Source organism: Lithobates pipiens, unplaced genomic scaffold (assembly GCF_037356315.1).
Source record: "Lithobates pipiens isolate NorthernLeopardFrog02 unplaced genomic scaffold, aLitPip1_a1.2 Scaffold_18, whole genome shotgun sequence".
Lineage (NCBI taxonomy): Eukaryota > Metazoa > Chordata > Amphibia > Anura > Ranidae > Lithobates > Lithobates pipiens.
This window is the reverse complement of record NW_027507758.1, coordinates 112,273,898-112,301,315: the sequence shown is the minus strand read 5'-3', so window position 1 is coordinate 112,301,315 and position 27,418 is coordinate 112,273,898. Positions and strand designations below refer to the sequence as shown.

General features: G+C 40.9%; 1 protein-coding gene across 4 annotated transcripts in view; it reads left to right on the top strand.

Moving 5' to 3' along the window:
- RALGAPA2 (Ral GTPase activating protein catalytic subunit alpha 2) overlaps positions 1-27,418 on the top strand; it is a 529,040-nt gene that overhangs the window by 123,148 nt on the left and 378,474 nt on the right. For all 4 annotated transcript variants that reach the window (XM_077486017.1, XM_077486019.1, XM_077486020.1 and 1 more), the window contains exons 10-16: positions 4,269-4,511; positions 8,979-9,152; positions 10,909-11,043; positions 15,889-16,037; positions 22,966-23,077; positions 24,908-25,145; positions 26,412-26,576. In XM_077486017.1, the coding sequence (XP_077342143.1) occupies positions 4,269-4,511; positions 8,979-9,152; positions 10,909-11,043; positions 15,889-16,037; positions 22,966-23,077; positions 24,908-25,145; positions 26,412-26,576 (1,216 nt within the window). The remainder of the gene's footprint in view (positions 1-4,268; positions 4,512-8,978; positions 9,153-10,908; positions 11,044-15,888; positions 16,038-22,965; positions 23,078-24,907; positions 25,146-26,411; positions 26,577-27,418) is intronic.

The following is a 27,418-nucleotide window of genomic DNA, read 5'->3' as shown; positions in this document are numbered from 1 at the left end:
ATGCGATGCGGGAAAACGCCACGGATTCGCGGCGTTCCCGCATCGCTATAGTGTGAACCCAGCCTAAAGAGGAACTGCAGTCTGCTCACATAATTTGTAATAAAAACATCTTTGCTATTCTGAAGCTTCCCTCCAACCACTTTGCATTTTTTATACATACTGTGATTCTGTACTTCCCAAATATTCTGCAGAAATCTCCCTCCACAGAGTCGGGCTACAACCATTTTAATTGTGGGCAGCTGAAGCTGCTGCCTGTTACCTTCCTGGATTTACACAGATACACACAGAAGCACACCTCCAGCACTGCAGCCCTGCAGCTCTCATTGGCCCTATTATGACTCATCCCCCCTCCCTTCCTGGCAAACTCTCATGACAGTTAGAGAGAGAGAGCTGTGCATGATGTCATAAGCTTAGGCTTTTTACCAGACAAGAAAGAGGATGTGGGCTGTATAAGGTATTTACTGGCAGAAAAAAATGTTTTGCTATCCAAAGTTAGAACAACAAGGGCAGAAGATTTAATAGATAGAAAGATGAAAGAATGACTGAAGGTCCCCTTTAATTACCCAAATCTAGGCATCGGTGCACTTTGAGGAGCATTATTAAAATTTGAACTAAGATTTATGACAGCGCTATGCAAACCCTATTCCAGTACAGCAATATATTCTGCTCCAAATCCCACGTGCATTTTTAAGTGTAATTGATGGCGATGAAGCGTACTTGCAGGTTTACCCACTTTGGGTCTGTACACCTAGCATTTAACTTTTAACAGTTTTTAAAACAAGAGTAGGTAGGGACTTTTGGATTTTAAAGTCCCTACCTACTCTTGTTTTAAATTCTATTCATTAAGGATGATGGCACCTCCTTACATCGATATATCTGAGATATCCACTATTTAGCCACGAAGTGTCTTTTGATATCTCGTATCCCCACATTCCTATTTAACTTTTAACAGTGTAATAAAACAATTCATATGCTAATTCTAGGTTTACTGACACAGAATCACCAAGTTTTTCAGGGTTACCACCACTAGCCTTGGCCTGCCTTTCATAGATATGAAATCTGAGCTAGTTACTCTTAGACCCCATTCACACCTGAGTGTTTTGTAGCTTGACGCCTGAAGCTACAAAACGCTGGAGGGGAAAAAATCCATTATTCTCAATGGAGATGGTTCACATCTCCACTCCAAGTCGCCTGAAGCTCAAACAAGTTCTGGACCCTTTTTTGTCGCGCGAATCGGGCTGATTTGGGCGTTTTGCACAAATTTGCGGCAAATCGCGGTAAAAACCGCCGCGAGTCGCGGTAAAAAACGCCGCAAATCGCGGTAAAAAACGCCGCAAAAACGCTTGAAAACGCTACGCTCAGGTGTGAATGCAGCCTTATAGTAAGGGAAGCCAGTTGATTGGAGTAGGAGGAAAGCAATACATGACAATTGGCCTCAAGGCACAGGAAATATAATTTCAGCCCTGCTTGAACGCCAGTTATAGCTTTAAAAGTGGTTTTAAACCCCGATATATACCCAATGAAGTGACTGGCCTTAGGTGATACACAGAGATCAAACAAATCCTCCTACATACAGTATCTCACAAAAGTGAGTACACCCCTCACATTTTTGTAAATATTTTATTATATCTTTTTTCATGTGACAACACTGAAGAAATGACACTTTGCTACAATGTAAAGCTTGTATAACAGTGTAAATTTGCTGTCCCCTCAAAATAACTCAACACACATCCATTAATGTCTAAACTGCTTGCAACAAAAGTGAGTACACCCCTAAGTGAAAATGTCCAAATTGGGCCCTAAGTGTCTATTTTGTGTGGCCACCATTATTTTTCAGCACTGCCGTATCACCCTCTTGGGCATGGCGTTCACCAGAGTTTCACAGGTTACCACTGGAGTCCCCTTCCACTACTCCATGACGTTATTACGGAGCTGGTGGATGTTGGAGACCTTGTGCTCCTCCACCTTCCATTTGAGAATGCCCCACAGATGCTCAATAGGGTTTAGGTCTGGAGACATGCTTGGCCAATCCATCACCTTTACCCTCAGCTTTTTTAGCAAGGCAGATTTCATCTTTGAGGTGTGTTTGGGGTCATTATCATGTTGGAATACTGCCCTGTGGTCCAGTCCCCGAAGGGAGGGGATCATGCTCTTCTTCAGTATGTCACAGTACATGTTGGCATTCATGGTTCCCTCAATGATCTGTAGCTCCCCAGTGACAGCAGCACTCATGCAGCCCCAGATCGTGACACTCCCACCACCATGCTTGACTGCAGGCAAGACACATTTGTCTTTGAACTCCTCACCTGGTTGCCACAACACACACTTGACACCAACTGAACCAAATAAGTTTATCTTGGTCTCATCAGACCACAGGACATGGTTCCAGTAATCTATGTTCTTAGTCTGCTTGTCTTCAGCAAACTGAGCATCATCTTTAGAAGAGGCTTCCTTCTGGGATGACAGCCATGCAGACCAATTTGATGCAGTGTGCAGCATATGGTCTGAGCACTGGCAGACTGACCCCCCCCCCCCACCCCTTCAACCTCTGCAGCAATGCTGGCAGCACCCATACGTCTATTTCCCAAAGACAGCCTCTGGATATGATGGTGAGCACGTGCACTTCACTTCTTTGGTCAACCATGGTGAGGCCTGTTCTGAGTGGAACTTGCCCTGTTAAATCGCTGTATGGTCTTGGCCAATGTGCTGCAACTCAGTTTCAGGGTCTTGGCAATCTTCTTATAGCCTAGGTCATCTTTATGTAGAGCAACAATTCTTTTTTTCAGATCCTCAGCGAGTTCTTTGCAATGAGGTGCCATGTTGAACATCCAGGTGCCATCCTACGATCTCATCAAACTATAGATATGATACAATGTGTACATGTACATTAATTAAATAATTGTCACACCTTTGGTAATTTCAGTATATTTTTTTATATAACAATTTATATAAACTAGTACAGTATTCTTGTATAGGTACAATGCACTTGAAAGAACTCAGGGCCACTGTTTACTCTCCAGCCTGAGGGTGTTCTATGGGCAGGCTGAAAAGGCACTGCAAACACAAATAGTAGTCGCACACTACTTACACAAAGGTAATAACAAACTTTACTGATCCAGAACAGAGAAAACAATACAATATTTTCCAGCACACCTACCAGCTAGATGGGGGGAAAAAACACTAACAATCAGTATTAGAGAGTGAAAGCGATGACACCAAATTTAACACACCTGCTCCCCATTCACACCTGAGACCTTGTAACACTAACGAGTCACATGACATTGGAGAGGGAAAATGGCTAATTTGGACATTTTCACTTAGGGGTGTACTCACTTTTGTTGCCAATGGTTTAGACATTAATGGCTGTGTTTTTTTTTTGAGGGGACAGCAAATTTACACTGTTATACAAGCTGTACACTCACTACTTTACATTAAAGCAAAGTGTAATTTCTTCAGTGTTGTCACATGAAAAGATATAATAAAATACAAAAATGTGAGGTGTGTACTCACTTTTGTAAGATATTGTAAGTTGACCTATTTATCTGCAGTTTTCTCTTCTCTTTACATCTGTTCAAAGTCCAGAATTCATAAAGCTTGTCAGAGTTCAGAAAACTGGGGGTAGAGAGCTGTACTTACACTCTGCAGAGCTCAGTGCGGAGAGCTGATTGGAGGGAAGGGACACGCCCCCCTTCACATAGGAACAGAGCTGAGGCTGTCAATCAGCTGAAGCTCCCTCCCCTGTCACATTTTTTTCTCTTGGTGTCAGGAAAACCTGTCAGAAGTGATTCATGCTAATGGCAGAGGAGTTTAACAGCAGAGAGAAATGAAGCTTTGCGGCCTTAATTGAGACAAGTACAAACTATAGAGAGCTATGCTTTGTTCATATTCCATGTCTGAGGTTTACAATCAACCAATAGGATGTCCAATGAGTAACATAAAATGACTGCAAAGTGTGTTCACACTTGATGAAGAATATTTGTTTTATATTCACTTTATTAAATCTCACAACAATCTGCCAATTCCCAAGCTTTTTACAGCATTCCTTGTTACCTTGACTTCAAATAGCGCTACTGACAATAATCTTCTTGGTCTGCAATGGCTTTAGAAAAGCCCCTTTCTTCTCTTGTTTCTCTTGTTTCAGGCAAATAGGTAATGTTGGGTATTTGGGGGGGGTAACAATTCCTCCCAAGCATGCTTATGTCAATCTGAAACCAAAATAATGTAAACAGCCATGAGATATAACCTGTGTCTTTGTATGCCCTGTGTAGACGGTATCCATGGTTAATGTGAATCAAGAGAAGAACCAAGAGAAGAACCCAGAAGCAGAACCCGCAGGGGCCCCAGAACAAGAAAAGAACCACTCAAACAGCAGCACTTTGTCAGACCGAAGACTTAGTAACTCCAGCCTTTGCAGCATAGAAGAGGATCACAAGGCTGTGTATGACATGGTGCAGAGAATCCTCTTCTCTACACGGGGATATATCAACTTCATCAATGAGGTCTTCAGGCAGGTGAGCGAGGCGTGACCTCAGTGGCATTGTTTTTTTTTCTAAGGCTCATCTAATAAGCAGTGCCACTTTCGTTTACATTTCTTAAAAATTGCACTGTACTATTCTCGTACCTATAACGAATAAAGCCAACATTGATTCAACATTGCTATCAATGTATATAGCTCGCCTCTGTTTTGTTGTGAGCAGAAGCATTGCACAGAGCTCTGTTGGTGTTTTTGACACATGGGTTTTTATTACTGTGAAAGCAGTGCTGAACAAAGGTTGGCTTCATCAGCACAGCAAACTTTAGTAAAGTTAGTGCATGCCGACACAGTTAATTTACTGATGACGTCTGATGGAAGGACAAAAATGATAAGACTCTCAGTGATGGGTTAGATCCTCATTGTGTGACCTGTGAATCAGCGGTCCAGATGGGCTGTCTTCATTTTTTTTATTTTTTTGCAACAGTATTTAAAAAAAATATTGTACTTATTAGGGTTGTTCTTAAAGTGTAATGGTTCCTACCCACCCCTTACCAAAATATTGCAGTGAATTGTGGGAACCTTAATAGTTGCTGACAAATGAGTACAACTGGATTACATCTATTTATAGGTAGACTTATTCCATGAAATCGCTGAGATCACTTACTGCCATCTAGTGTTAAAAAGCGGTACTGGCATTTCTTTAAAGTCCAAAGTGAACAGTTCTGTCAATCCTCGCTTGTGAAATCGCCTCTTCTACAGCTCAATAAACTGCTGTGCCTTACCTGTATCCACCAAAATAAGTGCATGTCCCTCTTTAATGCAATCACAATGTAAGCCAAATACAAAAAAAAATAAACATGAATAAGAGCAAAGCATAAATACATATGTGCCAAAAAGTCCAAAAACTATATCAGAGGTTCACCAGTGACTTAAGATGCTTTTATGTGACGTTCAAACTAATATACAGTTGGGTCCATATATATTTGGACACTGGCACAATTTTTAGTTTAGTTTTTTTTAGGTATTTACCAAAACATATTCAAGCTTTAGTTCTAATATGGATACGGGCTGAAAGTGCACAATCTCAGGTTTAATTTGAGGGTATGTACATTCAAATCGGTGGAAGGGTTTAGGAATTGAAGCTCTTAATAGGCACTCCCTCTATTTCAAGGGACCAAAAGTAATTGGACAATTGAATCAAAAGCTGTTTCGTGGCCAGGTGTGGCCTACTCCTTTGTTATCTCTTCATCAATTAAGCAGGTAGAAGGTCTGGAGTTGATTCTAAGTGTCTTATTTTCATATGGAATCTACTGCTGTGAACCTACATCATGCATTTAAAGGAGGTGTCCATGCAAGTGAAACGGGCCATTGTCAGGCTTTAAAAACAAAAGAAACCCATCAGAGAAATAGCAGTAACATTAGGAGTGGCCAAATCAACAGTTTGGTACATTCAGAGGAAAGAAGAAGGCACTGGTGAGCTCAGCAACATTAAAAGGCCTGGACGACCATGGAAGACAACAGTGGTGGATGATCGCAGGATCCTCTCTATGGTAAAGAAAAAACAATTCACAACATCTAGACAAGTGAAGGGGACACTCCAGGAGGTGGGTGCATCATTGTCAAATTCTACAATCAAGAAAAGACTTCACGAGAACAAATACAGATGGCTCACCAGAAGGTGCAAACCATTCATAAGCCTGAAGAATAGAAAAGTCAGACCAGTTCAGTTCAAACCATTCTGTGGACAGATGAAACTGAGATTAAAGCGGAGTTCCATCCATTTGTCGCCTCCCCCCCTCCGGTGCCACAATTGGACCCACTTCCGGGAGTCCGCAGCATGGTCCATGATGTCACTGCGCATGCGGGGCTCCCTCCTCCTCCCCTTGTCATCAAGCCAGTAGGAGAGAGGAGCAGGGCCTCATGCATGCGCAGTAGGGTTCCCGGTGGAAAAATGATGGAAAAATCAGCTGAGGTGCCGACATCACTGGACTCCAGGACAGTTAAGTGTCCTATTAATAAAAGCCAGCAGCTGCAGTATGTGTAGCTGCTGGCTTTTCATTATTATTATTATTTTTTTTTTTTTTTTTGGGTGGACCTCCACTTTAATCTCTACCAGAATGATGGGAAGAAAACATTGTGGAGAAGGCTTGGAGCAGCTTATGATCAAAAGCACACAACATCATCTGTTCAGCATGGTGGAGGCAGTGTGATGGCATGGGCATGCATGGCTTCCAGTGGCACTGGGTCATTGGTGTTTATTGATGATGTGACAGACAGAAGCAGCCGGATGAATTTTGCAGTGTTTAGAGATATCCTGTCAGCCCAGATTCAGCCAAATGCAGCATAGTTGATTGGACGGTGCTTCACAGTACAGATGGACAATGATCCAAAACACACTGCAAAAGCAACCCAGGAACTTTTGAAGGAAAAGAAGTGGTATATTCTGCAATGGCCGAGTCAATTACCTGATCTCAACCCAATTGAGCATGCATTCCACTTGCTGAAGGCAAAACTAAAGGCAGAAAGACCCACAAACAAAGAACAACTGAAGACAGCTGCAGTTAGAGCGTAGCAATGCATCAGAAAGCAGAAAGTACATAGGTTCCAGGCTTCGGGTAGTCATTGCCAGTAAAGGATTCTCAACAAAAGAATAAAAATGAAAATTTTATTTATGATTATATTTGTCCAATTACATTTAAGCCTCTGAAAATGGAGGGACTGTGTATAAAAATGGTTTCAGTTGCTAAAATTTTTGTACTTGATATTTATGTTCCACCCCTTGAATTAAAGTTGGATGTAAACCTACTCTCATCAATTATAAAGTACTGTCATAGTGCTGAACTATAAGGATATACATGCCTCCTGCATGTATCCTTACCTGTCAAATGTGTCCCGTTTAGCAGTTTGAAGCCCCCAAAAACAGCAGATTCAGTGGGTGGGTCTGTTATCAGCGCTTGGTGGGTGGAGTTATGATGTCAGCTGACTCTCCGCCCGCCTATACACTCCCCTTGGCCAGAGCCTGCAGGAGAGGCAGAGCATGTTCTGGGTAAAAGCAGAGCATGCTCACAGCCCCCTGTCACAAGTTCATACACACATCAATGTCCAGTGACAGTGGGGAAGTGGTTGAAGTGCCAGTCAGCACTCCCATTTGGATCTATGTTCAACATTTATAAACTGGAGCTGAATGGTTCTTAAAAAGTTTCAGCAAAGCTTACGGAAAAAGGTCTAAAAATGCAGTGTCAAAGCTTGCTGTTCACACAGCACTTTTACAAGCTGAAGCCTGTGGGAAATGGGCCTAACTTGGTATTTACAGGTGGCGTCAGAGTTCTGTGATAAATTAACATTGTATATGGGCCCTAAAAGTGTTATGACACTTCCAAACACAGGTATTCCACTAGCCCAGAATGTAGTTTGAAGATGAATTACTATTTGTTAAATATCTCCTAAACCTACACGGTTTAGATGATATTTGCCGAAAGACAGGCACCGCTGTCTACGGCGCATGCGCACTGAGCGCACTGCGGTCAACGGCGATATGCCGCGAGTGGCGGCTCCCGTGCGCATGCACGGGAGTGACGTCATCGCGGCTTCGCCGAATGACAGCGGCGTAGCAGCGAGTCCCACCGAGAAGATGGATGCGCTGGACTACAGGGGACAGTGGTGACTTCGCTGGCTCCTGTGTCAGGTAAGTGACAAATAATGGACTACTATGCGATGCATAGTAGTCCATTATGCTTTACCTTTGCAGGGAATGAAAGAGAAAGTAAACCCATCAGGGTTTACTTCCTCTTTAACAGTCTCCATTAGATGAAGGGCCTGTTCACACCAGTAGCTGCGTTTTTATAAGGTGGCCAGTGGTGTGCACTGTGAAGTAAACAGTGGCTATGTGATGTTTACTCTGCATTTATTTTTTTCGATTTAATTTCCCCAGTATGTCAGAATGACATTTAATTCACATTTTTGTGCTGCCATGCATTGTGTTATGGTGTAGTGTGTTGCAACACACTATGGTGAAAGAAAGTCATGCATGCCTTACTTTCAGAACACACCACTACAATGCAGCTGTGTGAACAGAACACATAGGATACAATGAAAATTGCTTTGTTTATGCTGCGCGTAACAAGGCTGCCCAGAGCAGTGCAACACATTTTGGTGTGAATGGGATCTTAATAAGAACATATGCAAAAGAGGACTGAAAGTAGGATGTGTATAGCCAAGTCGCATTCACTGTTCCCTTGTAACGCCTTTTGTAAACTCTCACTTTTAGTCGTTGTGGTTGCATTGTTCAAGTTTTAAATGTACTTCTTGATATAAGATGTTCAGTTTTTTTAAAGCGTGTCAAAAAATGAAACCAAATATTTATCTCTTATGAACTCTGAAATGATGCAGATGTTTTTATAGACATAAGCATAGGAATAGTAAAGTTAAACCGTTAATTAAAGAATATGCTTATAAATTGCTTGCAATCAGATTACTATTCCTATGTGTTTGTGATTTTGTGTAGGCGTTCCTGTTACCGGCCTCTGATGTATCTGCCACAAGGAAGGTTGTGAAGGTTTACAGGAAATGGATCCTACAAGAGAAGCCGATTTTCATGGAGGAGCCCTCAAAACCACCCGAAGACCATATGAATGTGCCAGTTTTTGAGTCTGCTGCATCAGAGCCTGATGGCAAACCGGTATGGAAAGAGGAATGAAAAGTACTTTGGCCTTTTAAGTTTAACTGAATGTATAGATGCTTTGAGGTCTTTTGGAATTAATCCTGGCTTTTTTATCACCCTTTCATGACCAGAAACGTTTTTTTTTCCTCTTTTGCTTGCACACTGATACTTTGTACTAATATACCATATTCTCTCTGCTGAGCTGTTCTGCAGACAGATGAACAAAGTCAGGTCAGTTCTTTACATACAAACTTCCAGTGATCCTTATGATTGGCTGTCATGATGATCACTTGAGTCTGAGAATTTCAGCAGTGACAGCACAATCACAGAACTAGGCACATGCTTCTGATTTACAGCTGGAACATATATTGGCATTCCAACACTAAACAGTACTGTGCCTTAAAAGGTTAATATACAGATTATAGTCATCCAGGGGTTAATGCTTGTAAAAGGAAACAGCCTGCTTGAAATGTTCTCATTAGTCCCTGTTCACACTGACAATAGAAACAGGCATTTAAGGTGCATTTTTGAATGCAGTATTCTACTCACCTAGTTGGATGCATCATCGATCTGTTGCACCGCTGGCTTTGCAGTGAGGACTGAGTGTTCAAACACCACTGAACTGCTCAGTTCTCCCCTCCACTCTGAGCAGAGAGCTGTGACTGTCAGTTACCGTCTCTCTGCTCTGCCCCTCTATCGCCCACTGAAGACTTATTTTTAAGTTGTTGGAGGCAAAGATGGACAGCTTTCTTTCTTTCCTTTTTTTTTTTTTTTTAAGTAAGAGGTCCACAGCCTTCATATTTGTTTTAGTACATATTTCCGTATCCAAATTAGGCCTCATGCTCACTGAGCGTTAAAAACGCCTTTAGGGGCATCTGCTGTTTTGTTTTAGTCTGCATCTAAATACTCCTCTATGTTAGCTTATGTGTCCATGCACACAAGTGTTTAGAGGCCTTTAAGTTATTTAAAAAAAAAACACTGCCAGGGAGTCCAGAAGCCGCAGCCTCTTGGCAGTTAAAAAAAATACCTGCTGTGTCTAAACGCTCGGTAATGCTAGGCGCGTCAAGTGCTTGAGCAGTAATTCTGGGGTGCACTAAAACACTAGGAGGCACCCGAATACCCAAGGTACTGAATCTGGGCAGTCCTCTGTGCCTTAATCTACACCTCTATGTAGTTCATCTATTGGTCTTTTCCTCAGTTATGCCTTATTAGCCTCATGTCCAGAAATATCAAATTTACATCACACAGAAAGCTGTATGACAGGTAAATTGATTTTCACTCCACACAATATCTAATTATCTAATAATTGTGGATTCTTGTAAGGAAATCTGTTTTTCTTCTGGGCACCAGCAGTGAGACCTCAAGGTCCGATTTTTTTTTTTTTTTTTTTTTTTGGCTCTGTCCTGGCCCACGCTGGAGTGTTCCGGGCTCTTAGCGTTTTGTCACTCTTCCTATTACATTTTCCATGCTATAAAACAAATTAACATTCAAGAAAGACAACAGCATGATCTTGTAATGGCCCCAGCAGGGGGACAGACCTGAGAACTGAAAGCTAATGATCTAATGATTAGAATACCATGGGATAGAAGAAGCTGTTAGGGGGACTGAGAGATGACTTGTGATTTTGTTACTTGCTTCAGCTCATTTGTTTTCAATCAGCTGTGCTATAAACTGTACTGGAAACTGAAACCAATATTCTTATCTGATAGTGCACTGTTGTTTTAGAAGTACAGCATTGTGACAGGAAAGTGAATTTGTGCTACATCTGTTAAAGGTCCCAGAGCCGAGCGGGCACAAACGATCTTCAAGCTGGGGGAGAACTTACTCTTTCACTAGTGCTGTGAGTCGGGGTTGTGTGTGTGAAGATGAGAACATGGACGTGAAGGCCGGGGATCAAGCTGCTTTACAGGTAATACACACAAAGAACAATTGAAATTGTGGCACAAACAAATGCTAATGCACCATGCACATGAGTGATGCCTAGTACACGCAGGCCGAATGTCGAGAGACATCAGTCAGTTCAATAAAAAGCATCTGACAAGCAGCCTGTGTGTATGTCATTACGTTCCACCTGTCGAACGAGCATGCTAGAAAACCAGCAACCAACCGGCGGGGAGCTGCTGGCTCCTGTCAGAACACAACAGCTCAGCGTGTGTACCAGGCTTAGGCCTCTACCCCCCCTTGATAAAGGTGAAGATATGCTTGTGTAGCATAGGTAGTTCATAAAATGTTCATAAGGAGTACATACAAATCCCATAGGAAGGGTGCTGTACATCAGTTGACCGCTCCACCTGAGACAGGAACAAATCTCTGAAATTACAAAAAAAAAAAACCACAAGGGGACGTAAGCTAAGTGCAGCATCAGTAGGTTTATTAAAATTAAAAAGCCACATGCAAACTTACAGAAATATAAAATCAAAGGGCTAATCTGCAGCCATGCCACATTAGATGGAAGCCATCTACCAGAAGCACCTATTAGAGCAAACAGCGTGTTGTCAGTGAGGAAAGTCCAACGTTCCAGGAAGTGAGGAGACCCACTGTAGGACACAAGGCAGGAGGTGCTGTCACATCTGGGGCGGGCTGGTTGCTATGTTAATGCATTTCGTAAACTCCTATAGGCTCCTTTTTGCAGTGGAAGGCTTCCATCCGTGGCTGCAGATAAGCTCTTTGAGTTTATATTTCTGAGAGTTTACATTTGTTTTTTTTAATCATAATAAACCCATTGATGCTGCACTTAGCTGGCGCCCTGTTGTGCTCCTTTTTTGTAATCCACACAGAGTACTCTTTCTTGTTTGTAAATTTAACACTGCCTGCCAGGTTCCTTGTCAAGCTAAGATTCTTTTTATTTTGTTTGATAAGACATTATATAGAGCCCTGGCAAAGTATAGTAACTTAAGGCAACCAATTATTTATTTTTAATTTTTTATCGTTTTAGAGAACTCAAAATCATTTCTGGTTTGTTGCTCTGAACACTTTGAACAGTTTCCACGCGCATAACATAAATAGTATGTGAACTTTTTATATTAGGTAATAGTCACAAAACCGTAATTTTATGAGATTTCCAGTAATTTGGAAGTGTTCAAGTCTCTTCTAGCAGAATAGCGTGAGAAGGCCACTAAGTTGAACAGCCTAAAACAATAAAAAACAACCTTCATTAATTAAAATATGTTCTTGTTGCTTTTTAGGATGACCATTTCTTAGGAAGCAACATTACAGTTCAGATGTTCTTGTATTCTGTTAAGTAATCGGACTTACCTCACATCCATGCATAAAGGAAACACATTTTGAGATTCTGTTAGGAAACTTCCATTTCAATAACCGCAAGGACATTTACTTTGAAGAATGTGTCGTTTCTTTGAAGCAAACTTAACTGTAAAATGATTTATTCCTCCAAACGTATACACATTAGGTCTTCCCTCCTCCTGAGACACAAAAGTGCTCCCATTTGGGGTGTCGGGGAAGGAGAGGAGACCAATGATATTAAAATCTGTTCAAGCTATCAAGCAATCTGTTAGATATTAATCTGTTTCTCATGTTCTTATTAGAAGTACAATAACGTTGTTGCACGACGTACGATGTTCACATTGTTATTTGTATTTATCTATGAAACAATTCAATAAAAATCGTATTCCTCTATATTTTCACAATTTTAAATAACCCAGCTAATCATATGGCTAATCAGCTGGCATATAAATCTGCAAAGCTGAACCAGGAACAATTGGCATCTTCATGGCTTTGCATTGTAGAAGGCTTTGTGAATCACATACTAAGTGGACAGAGTTATACATTTTAGCGGTTTGCTTGAATTTGTTTTTTAAGCACTTATTGAAGGGGAAGTCTTGACAAAGCTCTTTTGGCCCCCACTTCTCCTGTGGATCACAGACTTGCACTTAGTTCTGCACACCTGTGATCTGTCACTCAGTCAGTCCAGGCTCCGAAATGAGCCCAACTTTATAGTTGGTATCTACCCAGATGCCTGGACAGGCAAATGGCTCAGCATGCCCCTGAGAGGCTGAGCCAGTTGCTTCCACCCTCTCCACAGCCGGGCGCTCCAGTGAGGAGCAGAGATAAGAGCTGGTGACTGACAGCCACTGGCTCTCTGCAGACTGTATACTGAGAACTGAGCGATCAGTGGTCTTTGATTGTTCACTTCTTGGTGTTAGAGCCCAGCTCTTGGCTAGGGATCAAATGTTGAAGGCTTAGAATCCCTGTTATATTTATGTTTATTTTGCCATCTGTGTCCCCATTGTGGAGATTTTCCTTCACCTCCTTTCCCAGAAACGAACCAGAAAATATATATAAATCCCACTAGTAAAAACAGTAAGGACAGATCTGCTCAAATGGGTTGCAGAAAGAAACCAATAGAGGTTTTGAACTCTATCATGCTGTAGTCAAGAACAATGCCAGTTTCTTCCTTAACTTTCATATGCAGGTTAATAGCAGCTGCTAGGAAATGCACATGAAGACCCATTTGTTGTAGTTGTAATACATACTTTCATTTTTTTTCTTAACCACTTAAGGACTGCCTCGAATGGCATGGCTGGGCACATCAACGTACAGTTACGTTGCTCTTTGAGTGCCCAGCCGTGGGTCGCGCTCGTGACCCGGTCCTGAGCTCCGTGACCGTGGCCGCGGGACCTGTGGATCTGATCGCCGCTGGTGTCCCGTGATCGGGTCACAGAACTGAAGAACGGGGAGAGGTCTGTGTAAACAAACCTCTCCCCGTGCTTCCTAGTGTGGCTGTCACCGATCGTCTGTTCCCTGTTATAGGGAAAGACGATCAGTGACGTCACATGCCAAGCCACGCCCCCAACAGTAAAAAACACACCCCCCCGTCACACATAACCCCACCCCGCCCCCTAGTGGTTAACTCCTTTCGCTGCCAGTGTCATTTACACAGGAATCAGTGCATTTAAATAGCACCGCTTGCTGTATAAATGACAATGGTCCCAAAAATTTCAGATGTGTCCGCCATAATGTAGCAGTCAGAATAAAAATCGCTGATCGCCGCCATTACTAGTAAAATATATATATATATATATATAAAATATATTAATAAAAATGCTATAACTTTTGTGCAAATCAATCAATAATCGCTAATTGCATTTTTTTTTTTTTTTACCAAAAATATGTAGAAGAATACGTATTGGCCTAAACTGAGGAAAAAATTATTTTTTTATATATATATATTTTTTGGGGATATTTATTATAGCAAAAAGTAAAAAATATTGAATTTTTTTCAAAATTGTCGCTCTGTTTTTGTTTAATAGCGCAAAAAATAAAAACCGCAGAGGTCATCAAATACCACCAAAAGAAAGCTCTATTTGTGGGGAAAAAAGGATGCCAATTATGTTTGGGAGCCACGTTGCACGACGGCGCAATTGTCAGTTAAAGCAACGCAGTGCCGAATTGCAAAAAGGGACCTGGTCCTTTGGCTGCAAATTGGTCCGGGGCTTAAATGGTTAATGCACCTTTTAAGTTTAGTTTTATCATTTGGTATGCTGATATTTCTTTAAGCAGTTGGACCTTCTGACACAGAATTCAGAGAAAATAACAATACCTGTATTTGTTATTTACATTGTTCAGCTCATCTGCAAGGGATGAGCTTTGATCTGCAAATTAAGTAAATAATATTTTTTTCCTAATGAACCCCTTATTATTTATTAGTTTACCCTTATTAATCCCATTCTCCCCATTGCTATTACAGTATCTTCCTGTTTGTTTTGTCTAATCATTATTATTTATATTTTATTTTTTTATAGTTTGTATTTGCTTTGTATATAATTTTTTTAGTGCTGCATTAAAGTGCAAAATTGGAGAAAATATCCTGTTATTTCATCTGTAAATTTTGCATGTAAAGTAACTAAAGTAAAGTAAGTATTTTTCAAACTGATCAAAGTAGAGACAAGTTTTTTCTGCACTGCAGATAACATATTTGCAAGACCGTGTCGGCAAAAGAAAGCATTGTTGTCCTACAAAATTTTATATGTGCCACTTATATGTTATATAAAGTAAAGTTTTTGATGAATAAACAGATAAATAGAGCATAGCAGAAATGTGAAAATTGTGCTGGGAGATGGTGATGTACAGATGTGAGAGCTGGGGTAGTTAAATGGACCCAGGTTCTAGACCATTGTTTCAGCAACAGTCTTCCCATAAGATTATATGTACATGTAATGTATTAGTATGCATGTTATTTACCTGTAAAAGCCTCCCTTGTGTAGAGTTCAAAAAACCCTGAGACTACTGTTGAGGTCCGCCATCTTGCATGTGGCATTAGCATGCCCAGCAGACTCAGATCTGATACTCATTTGACACACTCTATAGTATTGACCTTTGCTCCAACCCCAAATACCACATTAAAGGTTATGTAGAGATGTGAGGGGAGGAGCTAGAGGTGCATGGCCAGCACAAACGGTTATTAGACACTCCCAGAAGAGGAGGGGCAATGACATGCAAGGAGGAAGGGGGCTGTGATGCTGAGCTGGCTTGCCTGGAGTAGTCACATTTTCTAGCAGGCTTAGAGGCACATTACAAGTGAATAAAAAATAGTTTACAGAAAGGAAACATGCTGCGATAAGTATTAAGAATACTTTTTTTCTGTGCTTTTTCGGGCAGTTTTTTAGGTTGGTGACAGGGTCTCTTTAATGCTGTCTGCAGCATCTTTTATTTTTTATTGCATTAGCTTTTTATGCAATTAAAATTTTCAGTTATGTAGGTGTGTGTAACTATTGGAATCCTTGTTTACTTCTAGGTCTTCTTGACGAACTCTGCAAACGTCTTCTTGCTGGAGCCATGTCCTGAAGTCCCGTTGCTGTTGGAGGAACAAGTGGAAGCCTGCAAATCTGTTTTAAGTATTTACAGGCGAATGATCATGGACCTCGCAATGGATAAAAAGACTTGGTAAATCTTAAAGCGATACTAAAGTGTTTATTTTTTATATTTTTTTTTATAAAATAACAAACATTTTATACTTGCCTGCTCTGTGCAATACTTACGATCCTCTTCTTCTGGGGTCCCCTGTCGATGTTACAGGCTCCTCCTCTTTGAAAAGTGCCCCCATAGAAAGCGGCTATCAATGAGGGCACCCAGGCATGCTCACTCCAGAGCCGCCCTCTCGGCGTTTATTGACACAGAGCAGGCAGCTTGGCCCCGCCCTCCTGCTCGCTTGGCAAAGCAAATCTGCCCAGGGAGGAGGGAAACAATGCTGCTGCTCTCGTGCACATTGCTGTATCGGATTGGACTCAGGTAAGTATAAGGTGGGGGGGGGGGGGGTTCCTGCAGCACAGATGGTTTTTCACCTTAATGCATAGAAAGATAGAAAAATCCAGAGTTTTAGAACCACTTTAAAACAAATACATTTCAGCAGTGTAATGAAGATCATTTGCAACATTAAAATATATATATATATATATATATATATATATATATATATATATATATTTATTTTTGAAAGATGGAATATGCAATACTGTAGTTTTTTATTTAGCTACAATGGAATACATTTGAGATATTTGAAATAAAAGATTCAGAAAGTTCTCAAAGCCTTGAAGACCAAATATACACATGATGGTAATGAGTTACATCATGTGCGTATTTGGTCTTCAAGTCTTGGTTTACCATTATTGGTTTCCTAAACAGTCCTCTCCCTCTGCCTATTCTGTAAAAAAAAACACAGCTCTGTATTGTCTAGAGTTAATTTAAAGCCATTAAAATAGTTGCCAATATGAGTGAGGTGCACTTTGTCAGGTTACAGGCCTTTCTGATGTTTGCTTTTATTTTGTTCAAATGTGACTGATGATAGAGCAAGACGTGCCACTTTTCTTCCTTTGAACCATTCTTTTTATCAAAGGGATGTTTTCGAAGCCACCAAGCAACAAACATCTATTTACCACCTAGCAGTGCCAAGTTATCAGGCTTTTATATGTTTCCAAGATGTGTCTTACTGCAGATACTAGACACTTTCCTAAGCCAACTTCAGAGACCACAAATCCTACATTTCCCTATCTGGCAATTCAGATGTTCTTATAAGCTGCCAATTTCCTTAATTTTATTTTTTCCCTCAAAACCGTTTACATTTCATTTGTTAAATCCTAATTATGTTTTTCTTATACTATTGATAAAGTGTATTAGCTACTAAGAGCTTGTACTGCCAGCCATTTTCTGGGTACAACCTGGATTGAAGGAAAATCTAAAGGATGTTCTTACGCTGGACACATTATTATCCATTTTGATGGATTTTTTTTTAAATGCAGCAAGATGCCTTAACTAAAGAAAATATTGTTTTCTTGATTCTGCTTTTTGGGTGCAAGCCATTCAGGTCAACTTAATTAAAATCTAAAAGTCACACTAAACAGTTTCCTTATTCTTCAAAAAGAATCCATAACATCCACTAGGTAATGACCCTATTTTTTATGAATTTGTTTCTCAACTTGTTTTTATTTTATTTTTATTATTAAAATATATTTTATTTTATTTAATAAAGTTTTCAGGTTCACAGAAACAAAACAAGAAGTATTTATATGTTATATACATGGTAAAACATGAAAGGCACCAAGACATTAACATTGCAATGTAAGATACACAGTAAACAAGTCTTCATAGAATGTATACATATTGCTACACAGATGTCTAAACTGTTGAGCATTGGGGTGGTGTATTTGGAGGACTTTATATGGGAAATGCAGGTAAACCGTATATGCCACCATGACACCCAAACGCCCCTATTGGAAACTTACTGTGAGTGGGTGGGGGCAGTGTTTGCTGGTATTTGTTTTCCCATCAGTATTGGTAGTAGAGGTTTAGATGAGTCACTCCGTGTCATTGGGGTTCAGTTTGTAACCAATTCCTCCTATGGGGTAGATAGCCGGGGATGATCCCCAGGCAACCTCATTTATTATGGCAACCAATCGGAAGTCTTTGCACTTATTTGTATTCAAAATGTAGGCATATAGAGTCATGTGGGTCTCCCCAGCTTAAACGATTATGCGTTAATTAAAAGATTGCGTTAATCTGTGTAATCAGCAGGCCCAGGTTGTTTGATATTTAGTTTGGGGTCTCTTTAGTTTGGTGAATTAGGGCTTCCATTTCTGCTATTCTCTCTATGTTGCGGAGCAATTCAGAAGTGCTGGGGGGGGTTAATATTTCTCCAATGTACAGGCATGTATTATTTGGCAGCGTTGATGAGGTGGAGGGTGAGAGATTTTTTGTAGGCTGAGTGGGGTATGGATGTGTGGTGAAGTGGGTATTGAGCCGTGGGAAAGTCTGGGGGGTGGGTTGTTATTTGAGCAGTAAGGCGATGCACTTCTTTCCAAAAAGGTTGTATGAGTAGGCAGCCCCACCATATGTGGATGAAGGAGCCTGGGGCTGAATCGCATCCCCAACAAAGAGTGTAAGATCTCTTTCCCATTACTGGCTGATTGAGTTTGCCTTGGGATCGCAGCCTATGAACAGGAGTGAATATACGGCCGAGATCACGTCTCTTTGGGGTTCAGTGCTGGTACAGATCACTTCAAAGAGAGTGTAGTCCCTGTGCCACTTGGCAAGGGGCTTGGAGCTATTGAGGAAGCGTCTGATCTTTAGGTATTTGAAGAAGAGAATGGTTTGTTCAGGGAATGGGGAGGAAAGGGCTGGGTACGTTAGAAGCTCATCATTATGAAAAAAGTGCTCTGCTCTAAGTGACGGTTCGTGTTGAGGGTTATTCTGGTTGCACTCAGAGACCAGGAGGGAAATCCGGGTTCTTATCTATAGGGGTCAAGGGTCCAGGTGAGGAGGCTAGATTGAGTTTCTTGCATGCTACCTTGAAGGTAAGTAGGGTAGGGCCTATTAACAGTTGAGCAGCGCTTTCTTTAGGGATCATTTTCTGTTTGATCCATGGTAGGTGGGAGATTGGTACCTGGCCAAAAGAATCCTCAGTTTGAATCCAGTCCTTAGTGTTCGTGTGGACGTGCCAGTCGATTATTCTCCTTAGGTGGCATGACCAGTGGTATTTGTAAATATCTGGAAGTCCATTTCCTCTCAATTTAGGGAGTACCAGTCTGTCCTAATTCAGTCTGTGGGTGTTGAAGGACCAGACACAATTTCTATAAAGCCTTTTGTATGTTGTAAAGAACATTAAGGGGATTTTGATCAGTAGGGTTTGAAAAAGGTATAGGATTCTGGGTAGGATATTCTTTTTTTTTGACGGCTACTCCTCCAAACCAAGAGAAGGGGACTGTGTTCTGTTTTTGGAGGTACTGCTGAATGGGTAGAAAGTTTATAGAGTATAGCTCGGATTGGTTTGTGGGGATCTGGATACCTAGGTACTTAAAGCGGTCCTCCACCCTGAAGTGGAAGTTCCGCTCATCTGATCCCTCCCCCCCCTCCGGTGCCACAATCGGCACCTTTCAGGGGGGAGGGGGTGCAGTTACCTGGATAATCCAGGTATCTGCACCCACTTCCGGGACAAGACCCCCGCAGACCGCCGTAGATGCCCCCCCCCCGTTGTGTTCTGGGAAACACACAGTTCCCAGGACACAGCGGGGACCAGCAGAGACGCGCAGCGCAACTCGCGCATGCGCAGTAGGGAACCGGGCAGTGAAGCCGCAATGCTTCACTTCCCGATTCCCTGACAGGATGGCGGCGGGGGGCAGCAGAGAGAAGAGCAGTTGCTCATCATCTGCCGCCGACATCGCTGGACCCTGATACAGGCAAGTGTGAATTTATTATTATTCCTTTGATGTAGGGGTTGGCTTTTATTCAGCATAGTAGGGGTTCCATGGCAAGTACAAAGATGAGGGGGAACCTTGGCGTGTGCCCTTCGAAATGGAGAAAGCGTCCGACAGGCGGCTATAAACTTGGATTTTTGCTGTTGGTGACGAGCGGAGAGCGAGTATCAGTTGAAGCGTGCGATCTGGAAACCCCATTGCCTTTTAAAGCCTCTGTCATGTAGTCTCATCCCACTCTGTTGAACGCCTTCCTCCGCATTGAGAGATAGTAAAAAGCCTGGTTTTGATAGTGTTGATAGCCAATGATAGATGTTGATAGCTTTTATGGTGTTATCTCTGGCCTCTTGTCCAGGGATGAATCCAAACTGGTCCAATGAGACCAGCTTGGGGAGTAGGGGAAGTAGGTGATTTGCCAGGACTTTTGCATAGAGCTTCAGGTCTACATTTAGGAGAGATATGGGCCAGTAGTTTGATACCACAGTGGTGTCTGCCTGGTTTTGATATAAACGTTATGTGGGCTTCTAGGATGTCTTTATTAGCTTGGGGTGAGGAGGATAATAAATTAAATGCTTTTATAAAGTGGGGGAGTAGCACGTCAAAGGATTTGTAGTAGCTAACGGTTAGGCTGGCAGGACCAGGGCTCTTGCCTGTTTTCAGTTGTTTTAGGGCATCAGTGGTTTCTTCCATGGAGATCGGGTGGTCTAGTTCCGCCGATTCGTCTACAGTAAGACCCCTTTCACACTGAGGGTGTTTTGCAGGCGCTATAGCTATATATTAAAAATAGCACCTGCAAAATGCCCTAAAACAGCTGCTCCATGCACTCCAGTGTGAAAGCCCAAGGGCTTTCACACTGGAGTGGTGTGCTGGCAGGGCATCAGAAAAAGTCCTGCCAGTAGCTTCTTTGGAGCGGTGAAGGAGCGGTGAACTCACTGCTCCTCCACCGCTGCTCCTCATTGAAATCAATGGGGCAGCGCTGCGATACCACCAGCAAAACGTCGTGGAGGTTTATGGGCAGATTTAACCCCTTTTCGGCCACTAGCGGCGGGTTAAAACCGGCCCGCTAGCGGCCGAATAGCTTTGCTAAAACGATGGTAAAAATAGTGCTGCTTTACCACTGACGCCCTAGGCGGCACAGTGTGAGAGGGCTCTAATGGGTGTTGGGCTAGATTGATTAAAAAAATTGGCAATTGTCCTTTTTTTGTCAGTGTCCTTCCTGGCCGCATTTGGGGTGGGTAAGTTATAGAGTTTTTGGTGAAGTATTGAACGAATTGGTCAACAATGTCTTCTGGCGTGAAAAATGTGGTACCCGAAGCAGGCCCATAGAGAATAAACCTAACCACTCTAACAGGAAGAGTTGGTTCACAGCAAAATGAAAAAGAAAAAAATAAATATATATATATATATATATATATATATATATATATATATATATATATATATATATATATATATATATATATAATCTCGATTTGGAGAAGTCTGGGAGTTTGAGTTAGGAATACTTAACTCAAATAGATTTTTTTTTTTTAAACCAGAGGTTAATGTCATTTTAATGCGCAACACATTGTTTTAGTGTTTGTGAACTTCATTATATATAGCAGTGAATAGTGTTATTGTAGCTATATTTAGCGTTAAGCGGTAATGTTTATTTTTTTTTTTCTACAGTATGTAATTATATATGTTGTTCAGAAACTCATAAATGGTCATTACATGTTAAGGCACATCTTCCTGCTTAGCTAGCAGTACTATGTACTAACTGTGCTGTAGTGCTCTTTTCTGTCAAGCCTTTCAATCTGTTAAAAAGGATTGAAAGACTTCCCATGTTGTTAGTTGCTCATAGCTTAAAGTGTTACTAAACCCAGGACCATGCATTCATTATATCTGGTCTCCCACAGTACACAGAACATGGAAATGCAATAGTTTTATTAAATATAAACTGCTAAAAACCTTTTCTCATCAGCAGTAAATAGCAGTCTTATGACTTCTATCAGTGTCTGGTTAATGCTTGTAGGAGGAGTTTTCATTCTGCACTGACTGTCCTATGTGGATGCAGGACCCCTGACCCTCTAAACAGTGCTGATCACATGCACTGTCCCAAGAAAAACAAAAAAAGAAGCTCTGTAGCAATACACACCAAACTGAGCATGTGCAGCTTGTCCCCTAGTTCTGTACTATCAGGGAATATATTGAGAACAGCAGTGGAAGAAGGTGGGGGTCAGAAAAGACAGAATCTAACAGCCTTTTTACACAATGCAGAGGATTAACACCTCAGGTTCCACAGTGAGTATAACAAGCATGTTTTTCTGCATATGCAACTTTTTTTACTGTTGTGGGTTTAGTAACACTTTAATAACCCATTAGTAAAAATACTAATTATATATAACCAAAAAGAGAGCTGGCACCACAGCATATCTTCTTCAAACATGGGCTTTATTCAATAAACATACACAGTAACAGCTACAAATGTCAATGCATTTCAGCCAATTATGGCCTTATTGGCTGAAACGTGTTGACATTTGTGGCTGTTGCACTGTGGTGCCGGCTCTCTTTCTTGGTTAATATGGATGAGGCTTCAGCCGCCCTTTCCCAGACACTGGTATTCTAGCCGCAGGATATAACGGAAGGTAGTAGCACCTATACAGTTGTTGATTATATTTAGGGTCCATGCACACTGGGCTTAAAAAAATGTCACGTCGTCTTTTGTCTGAAAAAAATGCTCATATAGATTGTTTTTGTACAGGTGTTTAGGAGTGTTTAGCATTTTTTTCCTGCCAGAAAATTCCTCTCAAAAACCCAAACCATAAGGGTTTTTTTTTTCTGCCTCTTAATGCTGAGCTTAACGTTCTAATGTACATGGACACATGGGATAACATTGAGCTGCTTCTGCAGGTAAAACACAAAATCTCTGTAGAAGCAACATTTTATAAGCCCAGTGTGCAAGGACCCATACTGATATACATAGTACTGTGGGTATGGTCTTCAATTCTGTGTGCGAAATACAAACTTCAGGATGTGGCGCGACAAAGATGGAAAAATTAAAAAAATTGGATTTAGGCAAATGTGATAATAACTCGATCTGCCGTCCTGTTCATTTTACTGACAGATCTTTTGTCTTCCCTGCACAGGGAGCAGATGCTACAGATACTGCTGAGAATAACAGAAGCCGTTGTTCAGAAACCAAAGGATCCCTCAAAAAAGGACTTGTTTTCTCAGGATCTTGCTGGTGTCCTATTCCGGGTATGATACAGATCTATAGTGACTTTTCTGTGCCCTTTCTTCATAATGGTTTTTAAGCATCAGATCTTGAGGCATTGTTTTTCAGTGTAGACAATTGTCTGAAATAAGTCCCGTCCTGCTCTTTATCAGTCACATGCAGTCAATAATGCAGTGTTGTCTGATGATTAAAATCAGATCATTTCTCTCTGATGCTTTTCTTGAAGACTTTTCTAGTAAGACATGTTCTCTTTTATTGAAAAAGGGATGAGCTTTAATGTGTTTTTTAATGAACATATAAATGAGAACAGCTTTATCTAAATAACCCTTGAAAGTATGTGTTAGTGTTTTAAAAGGGCACCCGTATTTCTCAGTTGTACATTACAGTACTAAGATGAAATAATTCAGGTACATTGGGTTATGCTGCTGCCTTCAAGGGATTGGACACTGGCGAAACAAGGTGTAAAAAGACAGCTCAGTATAACTCCTCCTACTCCCCCCTCCCTCTGCCCCTTTTTTTTTTTTGCTGTGTTGCCCACCCCTCATCTGGACTGCTTTTGGATGCCCCAGTGTATACAAATAGTTTCATCCTGTGTCCAATAATCTACAATTAAGAAAATAAGATTTTCAATGTACTGTAAAACACTTTTCTTGGAGTACATTTTAGGACACAGGTCCTTCCCCTCTGTTTTTATGATCCACTCCTACTGCTTCTTGTTAACATAACTGAGGCATGATGGGAATGGGAGGGATTCTATTAGGCTGTCCTTACAGTTTTGTTTTTCCAGTGTCCGATTTCCTGCAGGCAGCAGCATATATACCTAAATTACTTCATCTTGTGTCCGTGAATTTACTTTGAATAGGATTTTACAGTAAGTAAAAATCCTCTTTTGGGCATCACACATACAAGCTCTGCCAGCAGCTTTGCAGTGTTACAGAGTGGTTGTGTTGTACTGTTCCTGCTCACAATGCAAGCCTATGCAGTACATTAAAAACCATGTATTGCATATATGGCTAATCTACACACACATATATATATATATATATATATATATATATATATATATATATATATATATATATATATATATATATTAATATATATTATACCTACATTCATCCCTACACACGTCACAGTTTCAGGCGTTTTTTTTTGGAGGCGGGTTGCATGTTTTTGCAGCTTTTGTCAGGTGTTTTTTTTTCCAGCCATTTTTAAAGTAAAAGGTATGAAGTGCTCCTGAAAAAGAGGTGGAGAGCGGCTGTTTGAGCAGAAAACGTGCAACAAAGCACTTGAAAAAAAACACTTGAAAGAAGCTCCTATCATGCTTTTCTGGCTTTTACTTCAAAGTCTATGGGGACAAAAATGCTTTGAATTCTGCCTGAAAAGAAGCTTATGTACTTTTCTGAGCGACAGGCATTTTTCTACAAACAGGACGCTCAGATGCGAACAAGTGCTTTTAAAAACAATGGGTGTTTGCTTGTTGAGCGTTTTTGAGCTTCGAGCTGCAAGCTACCAAATGCTCAAGTGTGAACAGGGCCTTAGTTGTACAGATAAGGAATTAATTGCACAGCTCTACAGAGGGCTCTTTCGGGTGGCTATTCTACCAATCACAAAATTAATTATAACCTGTGAAAGTTATAAAAAAAAGGTGAATGTTGGAGTAATCGCTTGAAATGTCACTAAAATATGCTATATTTGCCTTTAACAAATCTAGAGGCTTTATGAATTGCTCTGCATTCTGTGTAATAAAGCTGCAAACTTTTGTAGAATTCAGACCACACAGGATAGTATGTGGCAGGCAATACACTGATTGGGATAAGATTTGCAAAATGAAATGTATTTCTCCTTCACAGACACTAATTGTAGCATGGATCAGAGCCAACCTGAGTGTTTTCATATCCCGAGAGCTGTGGGATGAGCTGCTGACTGTCTTGTCTTCACTCACCGACTGGGAGGAACTTATAAATGAGTGGTCCAAAATCATGGACTCTCTTACTGCTGTCCTCGCCAGAATGGTTTATGGGCTGGACATGGGCAACTTACCTCTGGACAAGCTCAGTGAGCAAAAGGAGAAGAAACAGAGGGGCAAAGGTATGCCTGTTCACATACATACGTCTGTTATATCGTATAAAAAAAAAAAATTAAAAAAAAAAAGTCATCATAAATAAAAATGCTAAATTCTATCACTGGGGATGTGCGGTAAAACTATGGACTTACAAAAAATATGTGCCTTAAAATATGATGGAGAGGCTTAAAGTCGAATTCCATCTCTAGCAACATGTTACACCCATATTTAGGTTGTAACGTAACATGTTGCTAAGCAATCTCCCCATCCCAAAAGCAGCCCTCTTCTCTCCCTCGTGACAGCATGTGGGGTTTTATTTGCACAGCCACATATTTCATTCACAGAGATCTCTGAATGAATAAATGGCAAGTCCCATCTGCCGCCGCTGTGATCATCATGCTTGTAGTCCATTGACACTTCTTCCAGCTCAGTATTTCAAAGCCCGTGCAGTGGTGTGGGCAGGGAGCTGAAAGAAGAGTTTATAGGAGCCTGGCATTGCACCTGCCATCCCCACTAATCATAGGGTGCAATTTTTATTATTTTATGCAAAAAGGTTTATTGTTGTTGTTAATTTCCCTTCATTTTCTGTCATGAAAATGGAATAGGAAGTGAGAGTACAGATCTGCAAACCGAGGAGTATTCCCTTCGACAGTTGTCCCCAGAAGAAGTTTGCCCACTAGAAACTTTCCTTTCTATTCCTGTTCTGGGGACATCTGTAAAATATGGGATATGCTCAGTTGTCCTTTTCCTTTTACCATTCAGAGGACATTTTTGGGCACCAACAGACTTGGCAGAAACACATTTTTCTTGTCTAATTAGTGAACTCTAAAGAACTCTGCCTTTGGTAACAGAATAAATATTTAAGTTGCACATATAAATAAAAATGTATTTAAAAAACCAAAACAGATATATCCCCTGAACTAGTCAGAGTACAGGGTGCAAGAAACATCCCTTGCTTTTGCCTATTTTCCATTTTATTTTAGAAGTGTAGCAACAGAGACATCTAGTGGCCATTTTTATAGAAACACTTTTGGAACAGAATCCTGTGGTATAGATGTCAATGGCTTACTGTATATCTGTATGTTCTCCTGTACTGCGAGTGCATTCGTGTTTTTAAAAATAGCTCCAAAGTTAGGTTTATGATGTTGTCTGGCCTTCTTTTATGTTCGAGTAATTCTAAAGGAATGATTGAAAGAAAAGAAAAAACAAAACACACATGTTATACTTACCTGCTCTGTGCAGTGGTTACACATTGCATCATTTTTTTACAGCTCTGTATTTGCTGTTTCTAGGTGGCTATCCAGATCCTCAGAAGGGGGCTGCAGTAGGCAGATCCTTTTCACTGAGTTGGAGAAATCATTCAGATGCACATGAGCCTATGAGATTCAGGAGCGCCACTACCTCTGGGGCCCCTGGTGTGGAGAAAGCAAGGAACATGGTGCGGCAAAAAGCTACAGGTATGTTTTTTGGGCCAGCAGTTCACATGTTTGGAATGTCATAAATATCTGAACTGAGTGGTAATAAAAAAAAATAACACTTTTAAAGTGAGCTTTACCTGACCTAAAAAGTGAACTGGGTATTGAGGCTGTTGTAGCGCAGACAGTACCTGCCAGTATCTTGGACTCTCTGTTTTTAGTTTTTTAATAACTACTTGTGTCTAGTGAAGCATATTAGATCTTAGGTTCAGGTTATAGGCATGACCTTAAAGCGGAACTTCAGTCATTTTTTTCATCTTTCCATCTATTAAATTCTCTTCCCTTGTTGTTTTAACTTTAACTTCTGCCAGTAAATATCTTATTCAACCCACTTCCTGTTTTTTGTCTGGTCATTAGCCTAGGCTTATGACATCATACACAGCTCTCTCTCTCTCACTTTCCTGAGCGTTTTGCCAGGAAGGGAGGGGGAGATAAGTCATAAGAGGGCCAATGAAAGCTGCAGGGCTGGAGGTCTGTGTATATCCATGAAGTGAACAGGCAGCAACTTCAGCTGCTCACAGTTAAAATGGTTGCAGCCAGACTCAGTGGCTTGAGATTTTTGCAGCATATTTGGCAAGTACAGAATCACAACATATATAAAATTATATGCAAAGTGGTTGGAGGGAAGCTTCAGAATGGCAAAGATATTTTTATTACAGATTATGTTAGCAGATTGCAGTTCCTCTAACTAAATATGAACAACAGGCATTTTAGAGCATGTGGCAAGGAGAACTAAAAATATAGTCGGGAGCCTCAACTTCTCAACTTCTTCTCAACTTCAAGAATTACAGAAAAACATTAAAATGCCTTGCCAGTTACTTTTT